Source organism: Malaclemys terrapin, chromosome 4, assembly GCF_027887155.1.
Source record: "Malaclemys terrapin pileata isolate rMalTer1 chromosome 4, rMalTer1.hap1, whole genome shotgun sequence".
Classification (NCBI taxonomy): domain Eukaryota; kingdom Metazoa; phylum Chordata; order Testudines; family Emydidae; genus Malaclemys; species Malaclemys terrapin.
Window position 1 is genome coordinate 40,577,323 of NC_071508.1, and position 17,115 is coordinate 40,594,437.

General features: G+C 38.2%; 1 protein-coding gene across 2 annotated transcripts in view; it reads right to left on the reverse strand.

Annotated features, from left to right (window-relative positions):
• Positions 1 to 7,585: 7,585 nt before the first annotated feature.
• Positions 7,586 to 17,115, reverse strand: part of KMT5B (lysine methyltransferase 5B) — a 49,328-nt gene continuing 39,798 nt past the window's right edge. For both annotated transcript variants that reach the window (XM_054026562.1, XM_054026563.1), the window contains exons 9-10: positions 16,196 to 16,392; positions 7,586 to 10,261 (exon numbers count right to left, since the gene is read on the reverse strand). In XM_054026562.1, coding sequence (XP_053882537.1) covers positions 8,790 to 10,261; positions 16,196 to 16,392 — 1,669 coding nt within the window. In that variant the 3' untranslated portion in view covers positions 7,586 to 8,789. The remainder of the gene's footprint in view (positions 10,262 to 16,195; positions 16,393 to 17,115) is intronic.

The following is a 17,115-nucleotide window of genomic DNA, read 5'->3' on the forward strand; positions in this document are numbered from 1 at the left end:
TATAAAATGATAGACTATCTGATATATTACATAGAAGGCCCTCTTTTGGAATTATTCCAAACTATAATGGCATAGTGTTTTTTGGTAGCCCAGTTCTTGTGTTTTCAATTGTTCTATTTAATTTGCTAGCAACTATTATCTTTTTATTGTTTTAAGTTCAGAGTGAATGGGTGTTCTTTATTTTTATCATTTGTAACCACTAAGTTATCAAGATGTTAAGTGAATCACATTTGCACTTCTCAGGAAATTACTTTGATCAGTCCATGCTGTGGAAAAATACATCTCTGGGGTTTTCAGTTAAAGGTTTTAAGAAAGTCCTGACTAACACAGACATTCCCAGGCACAGGTAATTATCCCACATCTAACCATCTTTTCCAACATTTTACTGAATGAGGTTGTGTAAGCTCTGCCAACAGCTAAGAACTGATTTGGAGTTATGCAACATATAGGATATTATGTTCCAAATCTGTTGGAGTGAAACTTACCACCTGACAAGAGGGAGTCTGAGAGCTGACCAACCAACATGAAAACAATGGACATTTATGAAGACAGACTAGGTTTACTGTCTGGACTAGATGCAGGCTGGATATTTACAAAGACAAATGAATCCCAGGAGAGTTCTCAAAAGAGAGGGTCCCCTGGGATAAGACAACATAGTGTGTAACTGTGTAAAAGCAGAAGAAATAGCCCGATGGTTATCCATTACACAGGAGTGACTAGCATTTTCTGCTCTCAGTGTAGTCATGTCTATTGACTATTGTAAATTTTTTATTAATTGTCACTCCTATTTTAAAAATCTAACTACAGTAAAGTAACTTTTGTATTTTATTTTTTTGGCCCCCATAAGGAAAAAATCCAGAACTATTTGGCCTGACAAACTTACAAGACTGGAGCTTGTTCACTCCTTGAACCAAAAGCTATTGGGCTGGCAGAGTTTTCAAGCTCTGCTAGGTTTACTGGCTTCATTTGGATATGCATCATTTGTTTTTGCAATGTTGATAAGCATTGCAGAGAGAAGCCCCCTCCTGTGGAGATTGTAAGTTCCACAGGAACAAAGTTTCCATAGTCTATTTCTGCATTGAGATCTGTCAGAGGAAGTTGTGCACAATGAAAATATTCTTCATAGAGTATACATTAACTGATTCAGTTAGTAATTTAATTCCTAACATTAGCAAAATTACACTCTTTTTAATGGTACACATAGCTAAGTTTTGGCGAATAAAGGAATGAAAAAGTCAGCATTATTGGAGAGAACAAAAGACTAAAATTTATCTAGAGTGATTTTTTTTTCCCACCATCACTAACTGGCTCACCAAACAGAGCATGGTCCAAGTCTTGTTCTCTGTGATCTGCACTAACTAGCTGTTAGCGCCAGATGGAATTAAAGGTACTGGTTTTAACCTATAGAGACCAAAATTATTTAGAAACTGGTTACTCAATAAACCACCTATGCCAAATCAACTGCTCTATTTAAGGTAAATGGAACTGACCATGTGTGAATATTAAATTGGTGTGTGTGTGGGGGAAAAATCACTGTTTGGCACATGGTAGAAGGAAACTGACTTCTAACCTTAAGGGAGGCAGAAGCAGGAATGTGATAACGGTGAGGTAAAACAGTTTAAGCTAAAAGAGATTGCAATTCCTTTCCCAAGCGGTGCAGAAGTATGCACAGGCCAGCATGAGCTGAACAACTTGAGGGGGTCACTGGTCTGTCTATACCATGTCTTGTTAGGTCACTCCTCAAATACTATAGCTTTCCTCATTGTGGTCACTATGGTCTCCAGTAGGTGAGAGCTAGCATGGATTGGAATTAACGTACATTCAATTTATTACTAATCCATCTAATTTCAGCTACTTTACCATTGCCGGAAACTGGCTTTTAGCAGTTTGTCATCCAGGGAGAAAAAAGCTATAGTCCTCTTTCCTCTTCAGGGTTGCTTCTGTTACTTCAAAATACTTTTGTAAAAAGCCTGAAGATGAAGAATAAGCTGAAGGTCAGGTCCAGTACTAGTACAGTTTCCATCTAACAAAGCTAGAAGTTTTCTGTGGAAAGGTCAGTTAGGAATATGCAAATATGTATCTGCTAAGTAAACTGAGTCGTATAATCTCCTTGCTGCCCAAGCTGAAAAATGTCATTTTAGCCTCTTCACCTCATCACCTGTAGGCAAACACTTATTGTAAAATGATCACTTGTCACCCTCAAATGAAACCTGCACAACACCATAAAAAGACAAGCCTAGGAGCTTATAAATACAACTCTGCTAGACACCAAAAATCATGGCCTCACCAGAGACACTGGTTTTATGTCTCATTACAATCTGTAAACCCCCCCCCCAACTCTCCTTTGTCTTTTGCCCACTTCATTTTGAATAGTTTCTTGCAACACGTTAACTCCTCATACTTAATCTGTTCAACCTTGTATTTAGCTGTGACACACAGATTACCAACCTGAAGAAGAGCTCTATAGAGCTGGAATGTTGGTCTCTCTCACCAACAGAAGTTGGTCCAATAAAATATATTACTTCACCCAGCTGGTGTTTCTCACATCCTGGGACCAACACACCTACACCATCACTGCAAACAACAATTAAAGTAGCTAGTTTATTTTTAGAGCCTTCACTGGCACTAGTAGGCTAAACGGATAAAGAAGCCAAAAAGCATTTCTAAATACTTATTTTTGCAACTAGTTGGGATGCCTACAAAGTACATACTTTTGCAGGCAATGTAACCAAATAAAATTCAATGCATTACAAACAGGAGGAAAAAAACGTTTCCAGTGATTGTAAACTACACACAAACCAATACCTGTATGCAGTGTTGCTGTAGCCATGTCGATCACAGGATATTAAAGAGACAAGGTGGGTGAGATAATATCTTTGGACTAACTTCTGTTGGTAGGAGAAACAAGCTTTTGAACTACACAGAGCTCTTCAAGTCTGGGAAAGGTACTGAGTAGAGCTCTGTGTAGCTTGAAAGCTTGTTTCTCTCACCAACAGAAGTCAGTCCAAAGAGGTTACCTCACCCAACTTGTTTCTCAAACCAATACCTGAGCATTCAAAGTACATAGCAGGTGGGCATTGTCTCCCTAACAAAATGACATTGAAACTAGAAAAGAGTACATGCAAGCAAACCTGTGACTGGGCATTCAGACAACATAATTTTGTAGAAAATGCATTGCAAATATGTTGGCTGCAGGTTTTCGAGCTACACACACAGTACTTTGGTTTTCAAGTCCAAAACACATTACTTGCATGCTGCAGTTAGATTCAGGAGAGAGAAACTATGCGGTTAGCTAAGTGGGAGCTTGGCTTGGATAGGATCATGACACTATCTGGCAATCACAACCTTCCACTGCTTATGGAGGGGCTGGTTTATCTTGGCCTGAACAGCTTTCTGGGATAATTTCTCTGCACTCTTCAAGCAAGTAGTGTTTGATCTTTGCCTGGACATTTCTAAGCAGATCAGCCTTGTTTCTCTCTCCATGTCAGGACACCTTCCCATTCCACTCTGCAAAGAGCTTTGGGGGAGCACTGCTTTGAAGTGGCTGACAGCATATGACCCTGGGCGACAATGAGCCCTTTTAACAGCTGCCTTCTCTAAGCCTTCAGTGCCTTCATGAGCAATTTATCTGCCAAGATTCATCACTGCCTGTAGTAAATTTAGCAGTCTACTACACAATCCCTAGTGTTACCCAGGCTTCCCAAACCCTCATAGAGGATTTGAGAAGTGCTCCCATATACTCCCCATGGTATGAAGTGATAGCAATTGAGTCTGTCCATATTTTTTATGGGGAAATCTATAAAGGGCAAAGTTTTACAGAGTTGTATTATTTATCTTTTGCTATCTGCTAATCCCTTAAATCTAACAATGTTTATGAGTTTATCATTCTTTATCAGTGACTTCAGCTGGGGTATCCTTCTACACCTGCAAGACTCACCATGGTAAGGAAGAAAAAAAGTGGACAACAGAAGACATGTTTGCAGAACTGCTCAAGACTTCCAGTTCTGGAATCTGACACCTGGGAATGGAGGGACCATATGCTGGAGGAAACACAGAAGGACCAAGAGGAATACCAAGACAACACGCCCCTCCTCCCACAACAAAGATGCTCCAAAATATTATGGAGCAGAACATCAAAAGGACTAAATCACAGCAGCCACTCCACAGCATGGACAATTCCTTCTTCCAGGGAGTAGGACCATGCACCATCCCCATCAGCTTCTTTAGGGCACCAGCATTCTCAGCAGCAGCTTCCCTTCCACTATACCCATGGACAATAAGGAGAACTGTTCTGAATACACCTACATTGACCTGTGACGCAGCCCAGAGGTCAGTAGTTATTACGGAGCAATTATTATTGTATAAAAAAAGTTCAATTTTGTGAAAACCACGATTTTCTTTGTCTTACAACACAGAGATTTAGTCCCCCAAATCAGCAGCCCCCTTCATCCATGAACAATTCATAAACCAGCTAACTACTGTATGTGCAATAAAGTAACACTGTCTGGCTATAGCAGTGGTTCCCAAACTTTAACAACCCGTGAACCCCTTTCACTAAAATGTCAAGTCTCACAACCCCCCCTCTTAAAAATGAATATTTCCAGGGATTTTCTCCTTTACCAGAGCATAAATTATAAAAGCAGTGACCTTGGAAATATAAAATTTGTTTTTATGACATGCTTATTACACACTATTTATTACTCAATCATTATTTATCATTACAGTATTTTTATTACATTATGAAAACAGCAACACTCTTCCAAGACCTCACTTTCGCAGACTGTATCACTTTGAATAAGCCTGTTATAAGACAAGGCTCCTATGTTTCATCAAGGAGTATCAGATGTGAAACAGCATGAAGGTATTTAAGAAACCAACTCATAGTTCATCCTACACAAGCATTCAGGCCTCGAGCAGTCCAGGCAAACAATACACGTTACAACAAAGTTTAAACTTGTTTTTAAAATTATTATGAAGAACAATACTGGCTGCCTATTTAATTTTAAAAACAGCAAAAAATATCCACCTCCCTTTCTTATAAGGAATCTTGAAGTTTAAATCTCCTCAGTGTGATAGATATGTTTGCTTTGATCTGCTTAGCTCTGGGAAGTCCAGGGGCTCCGGGCTGCTAGCCCCGTGCTGCCCAGGGTCCCTAGAGACAGCTCTGTCCACCATTAGGGAATTCCCCCCCCCCCGAGAACCCCCTGTAACATTTCACGAACCCGTTTGGGAACTACTGGGCTATAGCAAACTCTCAAAATGTGCTCTTTAGGCTTTCCTCAACTGTACAGCACCTTGGTGGGCTCTAGTAACTGGCTTGGTATCATGCTGCATGAAACCAGCAAGCAGCCTGTCTACCTCCACCCTAGAGGAGGCATTTCCCTTCTGACCTCACAGATATTATGCAAAACACAACATGCAGCATCAACAGTAAGAATATTTGGCTCGCTGAGATTGGTATCCACTAGCCCTTTGGTACACCACTGGCATACTCCATGGTCATCCTGCACCTTCTCAGGAGATAGTTAAATCTTTCATTGTTGCAGTCCAGGTTCCTGATGAGCCATAGAAGGGTAGGCTGGGTCCCTGATAATCACAACCCCACCAAACTGAATATGCTGGTCTGGGAAATGTGTCCCTGCTTGCAGTTTTTCCAAAAGTCTGCCTTCCTGAAGATGTGAGCATCATGCACCTTTCCTGATAATTCAATGTTAATGTCAGTAAGACATCCAGGGTGATCCGCCAATGCTTGCATAAGTATGGGAAAGTATCCCTTTTCTCTTTATGTATATGGAGACAAGGTGGGGAGGGGAAGGATCATCCATTTAATTGAATCCATTTATTTCCTTCACATTGCCAGTCTCACAATCCTGTGCAGCAGGACATACTGAATGCCTGGCACACCTGGATGATAGCCACCTCAACGTAGATTTTCCCCACACCAAACTGACTGCCCATCAGCCAACAATATTTATTGGAAATCACCGGAAGCTTTGAATCTGTTATCTCCACTGTCATTCATTCATTCGTTATGTCTACGTACTCTTCATTATTCAGTTTCTCTAATGCATGGTTGGCTGCTGTGGCACTGATTGTTTCCTTTTTTTGGAACCATAGCAATTATCCTGCCCCTAAAGCAGGCAACAGAACTCTGTGGATCTGTTCAGTATCCATGCTTCTGATGGTGAATTGGCAGAGATTGAAAACCAGCACAAAAAAGTAAATTATGGGATGGACCATTGGAAATTTGACCCCAAACTCCACAATTCCTGAGAAGAGTGATGTCCCACAATACCCATCCACATTTTTCCACAAGGTAATGTGCTGGATGGCAGTGCAGGGGACACTGGGAAGACTGCCCCCAGTGCTGCATGTCTTTTGCCTATACAATCTGATGCTGTATGAGGACACAATGCACCAGCAAAGGCAGCCAAGCGTCAACACACCGTGCCAAAGTAGTTATATTGGTAGCTGTATGCCAACAAAACTTTGCCAGTAAAACTTTTTAGTGTAGACAAACCCTTAGTAATCCCATTTTTACAATAACCTTACCATAATGATACAATAATCTTATTCTCATACAATGTTAAAATGTGAATGCAAAATAGTTCATTGTAGCTGACCCATTAGTCAGTACAGTACTTACCACAGAGTTTACTACGCAGTCTCAGGAACCAGGAATCCAATGTCTTAGCTACTGGAGGCTGGGCATTACATAAGACATATCCACTTCCGTGATTCTATTATCTGTTCCACTTAACACACTGCCTGATCATTTATCTCCTGGAGAGTTTAAATTCTAAAACATGGCAGGGAGGAGAGAGTATGCAGCAAATACTCATGAAGGGCTAAATATTAATCTGGGCCAATGTCTAACTCTCCTTTGAGAATAGAAGAAGCTGATATTCTACTGTTTCATTTGCAATCTACTGAAAATAAATTATGACTCCAAACTATTTTGAAGAGTTAATTTGAAAAGATTTTGTTTTCCTGAAGACTGGAAGCTAGCTAAAACCAGCTACAGCACGATCATCTACTGGGCAAATTTACCCACCCGCCTCTGCTAGTGCCCCTAAAATTGTGATCTGCAGCCACCTTGTCACTCCAGCTGGCTTTTCTATGCAGACACTAGAATGTGTGTTTAACGTGAACATTCCACGCATCTTCAATATGTCGGTTACATGGATTAAGTTGATCCATTAAATATGTATTTATAATCTATTCTGATTTCCCCATGTCTCTAGAAACTAAAGCGCCCTAACAAAGCACATTTGTCAGAATCTTCATCCACTGTTTAGTAAAACTTGTATGACACAGAACATACAAAAATCTGCCACTTAACTCAAATTGAAGACATTTAAAAAGATTTGTGCGCTAAAATAAATAGTTCATCTGTTAAAATTTATATATAATTTCCATTTCCTCCCTCCATCCCCTGGCAAGGGCTGTTCTTCTTCCTAATGGCCTTATATAAAAAACAAAACCCTGAAACTCTTCACTGATTTTTTTTGTTTTACTGTTATAACATATCCAGACTGAAATCTTAAAATATAAACTAAATAAAAGCAAAGAATTCCCACTGATGCAGAGTTTAAAACTAGGTTTATAATTTCCTATTTTATTGGCATGAATGTAATTCTAAACTTAAAAACCCTTCTGGTAAGTTATCTCAATTTCTTATGACAAAATTTCTCACAACACACAAGTATTTACAACATATACATATTTTTTCAGTCCTTTACACTGGATTTCAAAAAGACAAACATTTGTATAGGTTACCACAGAACAAAAGCTGTGACTTAGGTTTTTTTAATTTCATAAAACTATCATAAGTTAAAGTGAATAGATTTCTTTAAATTCCTTGTAGCATTTTACAAGTGCAACAGAAAACTATGAAGAACCAATTTCGGATAGCTGCAGTTCATTGGATAAATGTTGCCTGTTGTAATCACATTGTTTCACAGCAAATTCTTGAAAAAATAAGCACCAATCATTCTTGCAAAGAACAATTTTTATCTAAAAGTATTGAAAAGTGTTAAATACAAGGTGTTTAATTTACATAACAAGCAATAAATACACCATATCCAAACTTTTATTCTGCATACTGCTACCCTTGTACATATAATGTACTAAAAAGTCAGCAAACTGTCAACACCTTTTTATTTCTTTTTTCTCTTTTTTTAAAGAAATCAATTTGACTTCCAACCAACGGTTTGCTACTATAACAAAGGCCACAAACAGTACGTCTGGGACAGCATACAGTGTTAAAACTGACAAACTTCAAGGGGGAAAAACATCTAGCAAATAAATTGAAAAGCTGTAGATCATTGCTGGTGATATTAACATATACTAGAAAACTTTAATATGCTGCTACTATGATTTTTTTAAATTATTGTTTAGTCAGATATTGTAAGGGCAAACTAATGCCCTTATAGGTTACAAATAATTGTGTAGCCACATTGTGTTCTCATTGTCCTGCATGGAAAGTTTTGATGTAATTTTATAATTTTGCTTGAGCCTTTATTTTACAACAGAGCATTACCTCTTATTCTAACTCAGAATTGCACATAAGGAGGCTATTAAAAAGTACAATAAAAATCTGCACAAATCAGACTTAAGAAGAGTCAGTATTCTGTACACTTTCTACAATAGTATGTTGATAAGTGAATAAACAATAAAGAAGTGCTGTTACTAAAATTTTCAGAAAGTTCTTCGGTTGAGGAATAATTGAATGGAATTTTTTTGTTTGTTTAAAAATGGACATCCTGGTCAGTTTAAGACCTATAAGCTTATGCATTGAGCCTCAAAGACTGATCTTCTCTTCTTCTAGAAGAAATATCAATGTCTATTGAATCCTTGCCAACTATAAGCCTTAATCGCTTAGCTGGAGGAAGAGGAATAAAATCATCTTCAAATTCATCATCATAGTCCTCCTCCTCCTCCTCTTCCTCTTCTGATGAAGATTCATCTGCAGTTTCCTCTTCATACTGACTGTAATCATCCACTTCCATTCTTGACTCCAAGAGAGAGAGAGTATCACTACAACACATGCCATTTTCATGAAGGTCCTCAGAATATGTCCCTCTGTTTTCTTCCTCTCGTTTTAGTTGTATCTTTAATTTTGTTGAACTGTTGCCTGATCCTGAGTTAAATCCATTATTTAGCTTTGCTACATACAAGTTATTGTCTTTTTCATGGTCTTTACTTAATTTGATGCTTATTTTTGAAGAGTTTATTCCATCATTTTCTTGGTCGTTTGCCTTGCTGCTGCTATCATGACGCCTACGCAGGGTCAGTTTGGGAATCCCAGAACTATTTTCTAGGATTAATTGCGCATCATACCTTGTGATTCGTCTTTTCTTTTTACTTTTAGCAGTTCTAAAGCTGTCCTTTGCTTTGAAATTGTCAGATGTAACAATGGAGCAGCCACCAGACATAGGAATACCATCCTTATATCCAAGGGCCGTATCCACTCCATTACTCCTTTCTCCATGTTCCGAATGAGAACTAATCAAATTTGGTACTTCATCTTTGCCAGGTGGATTATGTGTAGGATCAGCTTCTTCTATATTTGCAGATGATTTCACAAGTTTTCCTTGTCGTGATTTCTTTCTGGACATGCCCATATCATGCTTCTGATATCTAACCTCCCCTTTATGTGATGTTCCATGAATCAGTTCATTTTCATGTATCACATGAGACTGCTGTTGTAAGATATCAGATCGAGTTCCCGTCAAGTTGTTTCTATAGGTATCCAACATATTTGGTTCAAGCTTTATATCAGAGGTCTCCTTCAAATTCATCCTTGTTCTCATTGACCTCCGGGTTATGTATGTGCAGGGTGATATTTCACCATGCTCATGAGCACCTTTCACAGAATTCAGTTTATATTCTCTTGCTGCATGTCTTGTTAAGCATCCACTAGAGACTGCAACTTTAGCTGGTCCCTCTATTTCTTTATCCTTTTTAATAGGTAAATTTTTATATAGAACTACTTTAGGCTCTTTGAGAACTAAATTTTCCATTTCAAGCTTTCTAGAGGCATTCTTTTGCTCTAGCCTTTTGCACTGATTTCTCAACTTTATCTTTGAAAGTAAAGGCTTTGCAGGCTTTTTCAGTCTCTTTGGTACCCTGGAATTATTTATATGAGTTAGTTTAGATGAGGTAGAATTTGATGACGCTGGAATTCTTGACATAGACTGTCTTGTTAATGCTCTACTCTTGCTGTTCTTTTTTACACCAATTGAAGATTTTCTGTTAGCTACAAAATAAAAATAAAAAGTTAATTATTTTTTAAAGACAAGTTAATTATCTGGCCTTTTGCAAGTATTGTCTAACTTTTTACTTAAGAATTAAGAACACTTAATATTAATATAAATTTACAAAAATCAGATTTAAGTCAATGTAACATATAGTTTTCGAGCAGAAGAGAAGTGATTCAGACCCAAGGTACTGCCTTACAGTTACCAAAATACATCTAAATTCCAAATTCTGGTGACCCTACACCTAAAGAGATTATTTGTAGAGAGTTTCTTGATGCTTTATAGAAATAATCTGTGCATGTCAGTGTCAAGTTTTGCTCTACATTCTCCAAGCACAGGAGAGGATCAAAGCTCTTTGTCTTCCCCCACCCTTTTGCTAGGGAGCTCAAATGACCACCTTTTCTTTCAATCGTTTTGGCTCTCATCTTCTCAAGTGCCACACTGTCTGTATCCTATACTTGGGTGAGCGTGAAGGGATCTGTCTGCCTAAGGACAACATTTCTAAAGCACTGTATTTACACATATTCTATGATGGCGGACACCACAGTTTTCTGGACTCAGCATATTTCCTGCCTTTTCTTTGTACTTTGATTTTCATAACAGGGAGCAATTTAAGGAAGTTAACAGGAACAGTGCTGCTATGACATCCCAGTAGCAAGTGGGAGCAAGATGGAACCTAAATGTTTTAAGCAATTTGATGTCTGCTTGCTAGTCAAGTCAAACAATTTAGCAATTTATGTCTCACTTTTAGAAAATAAAAGGTAGATATGAATGCTTACTGTTACAAGAAGAGGATCTTTCTAGTACTTCACTGAATAAAAATTCTTCTGAATTTCTTTTGAGATTATCAGCTGTCTGCATTTACTTCAGACTAAAAACTGAATTGACCAGTCACTTTACTGATAGCAACAAGGTATATTATTGTCAAATTCTAGAATAGGATTAATGGTTTCTGGAGATATGAGAAACTGTCTCTAAAGAAAAATGACCATTGGTCTACATAATATAGATTCAAGTTATCTATTAATTTGAACACCATTTTTCCTACATAATGGTCTGTGAATGTGTAATTCCGTGGGCAAGTTAGTGATAGAAAGATAAAGAAGATTCAATTTGATTAATGAAAGTCTACAGATTCATAAATTTCAATGGCACCACCCTCTGCAGCATTGCTGGGGATATTCACTGTTCCCCAACTCCCAACTCTATATCCTCCAGTTGGTGGAAATTTTGATAATACAATGGTGTCAAAAATGGATTGAGTTGGGTGTCATCTGAAAGCATTTTCTCCCATGAGCACAATGGTACCAAACATGACAAATCTAGAACAATTATGTAGTGATATATAACAGGAAATGTTTAAAAATAACTTTTAAAAAAAATGACAGGTTTCAGAGTAGCAGCTGTGTTAGTCTGTATCCGCAAAAAGAACAGGAGTACTTGTGGAACCTTAGAGACTAATGAATTTATTTGAGCATAAGCTTTCGTGGGCTACAGCCCACTTCATCAGATGCATAGAATGGAACATATTCTATGCCATACCTGCTGATAATAGCTTATCTTAATTAATTAGCCTCTTAGAGTTGGTATGGCAACTTCCACCTTTTCATGTTCTCTGTATTTATATACATCTTCTTACTATATGTTCCATTCTATGCATCTGATGAAGTGGGCTGTAGCCCACGAAAGCTTATGCTTAAATAAATTTGTTAGTCTAAGGTGCCACAAGTACTCCTGTTTTTGAAAAAAAATGTACATTAATACAGGCATGTCAAACATGCAATGCTCACAAAGTTAAATTGTGGCCTTTGACTGACTAATGTGCTATCAGTTAATGCTCAGAACAGGATACCTGATTAATTTTGTTAATGTTACAGATTCTGATAAATGGAAAGTGTGCTTCAAGGTGTTTTACCATCATCAGCCAAACAAACAAACAACAAAATGGTTCAGAGGTACTGATTATCAGCTCTGTTCGTTATGCCAAAAGACTTATGAGGCATTGGTTAAGACATCAGCATCCAGTCAGAAATTGCTGGAATCCATCTGCAAACAGTATGCACATAATTACGTAACACCACATTAGATCATTTTTAGGTATCAGTGGCGAGACAAAGAGTACTGACTGGTAGCTGAACTTTTGGAGAATACCATCATGGAAGACCTGGTTAAACACAATGCTCGATGGCACCTTACATGCAATAAGAAGTGCATTCATAAACTGAATTTGGCAAGGTTGGAGAGGAAGTACATCAAGCACCAGAAAAAAGTTGAAAATGCCTGGACAAGTGTCAGCTGTAGGCAAGACTCGCCTTATACTGGGTATCATGGCATGCGTTTCGAGAAGAACACCTGTCAGTTCTGCAGTAAGCCAGATGCCCAAAGGCATCTAGTGAGAACAGTTTCAGTTTTAGCATGAGAAACTATGAAGCAGTCACTCATAGCAAGAACATTGCATGGAAAGTAAAGTGGATTCACTGACCCAAGAGAGACCATGCAAATGACACTGCATAATCACATTAAGAGCTACACCAAGAATGCACTGTACACTTGTATTCTGTGTTGTAACTGAATTCAATATATTTGAAAAATGTAGAAAAAATATTTATAATAAATTTAAATTGCTATTCTATTTTGTTTAATGGTACAATTAAAACGGCGACTGATTTTTTAAAATCTTGTGATTATTTTTTTAATCGTTTGACAGCCATAAAATATACATCTACGGAACTGAATCAAAATGTGTCGTGACACTATACATGGGCCTTTTCAGTCCTGTTCAACAGCTAATAATGTCCCATGATGATCTCTGTGGGCAGTGGATTCTATGTCCTGACAAAATACACACGTTCTTCACAGTGATATGTGCAATCGGTTCCTTCGCTGATTTCACTGGTATTCCTAAGATCTGGGTGATTTTGTATTGTGACAGTACTATGAACCAAAATCTTGCAGGGAAAAAGCAGTAATGCGCTATAGATGAATAGACCCAAACACTTATTGTCCTTTAAAAACGCTACTTAGATGTCTTCTTTGAAAAGCATACTAATGTGTTTGAAGTTGATTCCCAAAGGGTACAGGATTTGCAAGACCGGTTCCACACACCCAACGTATATTCTGCTCTCAACAACCTATTGTGCGGGATGAAGAGCTGCAATATCACAGATCAAACCATTTGATCAGCTGAATAGATGACAAAGCCAACTTTCAGGTTGGTGTGGTGATACATGAAGATGGTTGAGTCTTCGCTGCTCTTTATTTGATTTGTCAGGACTGCTAATTGGAATTTGCACCTAGCAGCGCTGGAAGACTTCATGAAATACTTCTTTGCTTTAGATTTATCCAACTATTCTGCGATGATTGCCTGGTACCTCGCTGAAAGAAGAAGCTTAAAAAAGTCTGACCCCAAAATATGGGATAAATTTCAAAAAGGAAATTGAGCGATAAAAAGGTCACCAGTTCCCTTCTGTGCACTTGGTTCAGACAAAGCTCTAGAACACAAAAACAGAGCAATGAAAGTAACTGGGGAGTTGGTGGGCATAAACACAGCATCCAAGTGCTCTTTCCCAGTTTTTCCTGACAACACCAGAATGCCATCGAATTTCTAACAAAACATTAAGCATGTTTAGGATGACTTCCCCAGAAGTGACCAAGCAACATCTAGACTCATTAGGTGCTGTTAAATGCCAAGAAAGGGCAATTTTAAAGCTACAGGAGAGCTTACTCACATTGGCAATCCATTCACATATGATGAACTGGAGCTCATTAATATCATGATGAAGGCAGTCTTCAGTGATGAGATCTCAGCGTGATGTTGATCTATGTGAGACTTTGGGAAAGTACAAGTTCTCCAGTGTACTACAACGGATATTCAAATGTGATGGAACAACACACACGTGCCAGGTGAAAAGCAAATTAATGCACATGGTCTTCCTAAGTAATCACCTACTGACATGACCGATACCTCATGAGAGCAGAGGCCTTTCAGTGTAGCAATCAGATGGTATGGTTGAGGTACAAACTCTTGACAAACAGAAATAATTAATACCTGCCAAGATTTGGCTGAACACTTCCATTATGAGGCTAGAGAAAAGACTGGACCTATGACAAAAATCTACCTCATGTCTGACAGGTACGCAGAGGAATAATTTAAAAATATTACCATAAAGAAGAGACTCCATGATATTGCACTTATCCAATACAAAATCACTGACGCTGTAAACATCTCCAATGTCACAATGAAGAAGCCCATACTCACACGAAGGATGAGGCCAACTACATACCTTGCAGGAAAAATGCTGCAGAATGCAAAGAATTACTCAAAAGAATTTCTTTGTCACATAGCGTAATGAAGCTGCTTCCTTGCACTGTTCAGTGGAGTTTCTCTGTCGTTCCCATGAGGAGGCGGACACTAAAATTATCTTGCATGCCATCAATGCCAGAGAGAGATACTACTAAACTCCAAATTTTGGCACGAGACAGCTGTTCTAGTGCTCTCTGAGACACAGTACCCAAGACTTCTGCAGGATTCTGTAAGATTCTGTTTCTGCGCTTGCTGTTCGGGAACAGAATCACTGTATGTCCTTTAGAGATGTGTTTCTATCACTCAGCCCATTAAAAGCCACTGTACTGCCAGGTTTCCACACCCGTTCAGGATGTGACACTGCTGGAAAGGTATTTGATTCAGGTACTTCAAATACCTTCAAATACTCTCTCCTCGCTCTGAAAGAACTCGAAATGACTGAGACAGTCACAGATGAGGTCATAAATGCACTGGAGATATTCATATGCCGAGTTTACCACTTGAAGACCAACATTACAACACTTGCAGAGCCACGTTGGTGGATGTTTTCCAAAAAACAGACAAATGGAGAAAAATTGCCACCGACAAGGGGTGCAATTATACCTGCTAACAGGAGGGCAAATCAAGCAACGGAATGGCTCTGGGATGATCAAGCTTATCCAAAACTGCCCAACCCTATCGTGCATGGATGAGTCGCAGGATGGACTGAAATGCTCCCAAATCAATCATTCAGCTACTCAAATGCTTGTGTGCAAAGACCAGATGCTCGTCACCCTGCAAATGTTTGGCTAGCAACCTGCCTTGTATGGAAGTGTGTGAGTTCAGCACGGATGAGGATCAGTATGACATGTCCAACAGCTGTGCCCTAGATGGAGATGACACTGATGATGCCTTTGATGAATAAATGTTTTCAGTTCAACATGTCAAGGCTAGCTTCCCTAGGATTATCACAGATCAATGCATCCCTGTGTTACAGTATCAAAATGTCCACTAACTGAAGGACCTGGGAGACGGGGATGGGATAGACGCGGAACAAGTCCCCATTGTCTTGTCACTCTCTGCAGCTCCACTGAAATTATGATTCTGTAGATTTTTATGAATCAAATGATACCCTCTCCTTACCATTCTATCACTAACTTGCCCAACTAATCAGATTTTACTACATTATGCTTAGATAATACTTAATCCTGTCTTGAGTGCAGGAGACTAGACTAGAAGACCTCTCAAGGTTCCTTCCAATCCTACAATTCTATGCTCCCAGACTAATAATATGGATTTCTTTACCCGCTTGAATTTCTCTTACTCATGATCACTCATATTTCCTGAAATATTCTACTGTGTATGTGGTATTTTGAAACTGAGTAAATACATACAGGCATACTGAGACATTTTGTACTGTGGTATGCTTTGAAACAAGAGACCTATAGAAAATTCTGGGTACAAATACAATCTTTATTTCTTAATCTTTAGTTTATATATATATATAAATAAAAAATGAACTATATATTATATAATGAAAAGCCTAAATGTTATTGTGTCTCATCAATATAAGACTGAATTCCACTGAAGTGAGAATTTTCTAATATTATGAAAACAAAGCCTTTTATAAAAAAGTTTTCCCTTTGCTTACTTGCATTAGCTTTTTCCTGAGTGGTATCTGCATCAGTGTTAGAGCTGACAGACTGGCTGTCTGAGTTTTTGCTGCTGTCACCCAACTTTTTAAGCCTGTTTAAACGTTTATCTGTTTCTCTCAGTCCATATTTGCTATTGATCACAGGAGTAGGTGCTGGAAGTCCCACTCTTGATTTAAAAGCACCAGTTCCACGTCTATAAAAGAGAACAATACATATTAACAACTCTATATAGTAGTAAGGCTCTGTTTGATGGCATATAACATTTGAATCCCAGGTATATTTAGAGAAGGTAAGTTGATGCAACTGTTTCCAGTTTTTTGGTATTTTGTGGGCCATTCTGCTATTGATACTGTAAAGAATTTGTATGCATATTTCACTTCCAATTAGGGATGAAAAGAAACTGGCATCTAATTACTGAGAGAATAGATACTTGTCTTTTGCAATTACCTTTTCCTTTTTTAAAGAGAGTAATTATCTACAAAAAACCTGTTTCAATACCATTTGCATAATCCAACTTGTATAGAATGATAATTAAGTACAGAAGTTCAAATGGTATTTGCTATTAATTCTGTTATGAAAATTTCAATGAGAATTAACATTTCCCCCTCACATCTGCCTTAATAAATAAATAAATAAATAAAAAAGACAACTGCGATTGTAGCATTTGTTATTTTCAAAGTGATGTCAGGAACAGTTACTAAGTAGATAACGATGGTATTGTCGTAATTATGATTGTCCCTTTCACACTTGTATTTTTCTTCCCTGTAAATGGATACAAACTCAATTGATTTGTTCATCATTAAACCCTTACTGTTGGCCAAGCAGAGATTGTCCCAAGAAGTCTAGAAGGGGATGGAGATTTACCAGAGCCTTCAGGCTTCCTACTTTAGGTCTCATGTCACCATCACTGTCCATG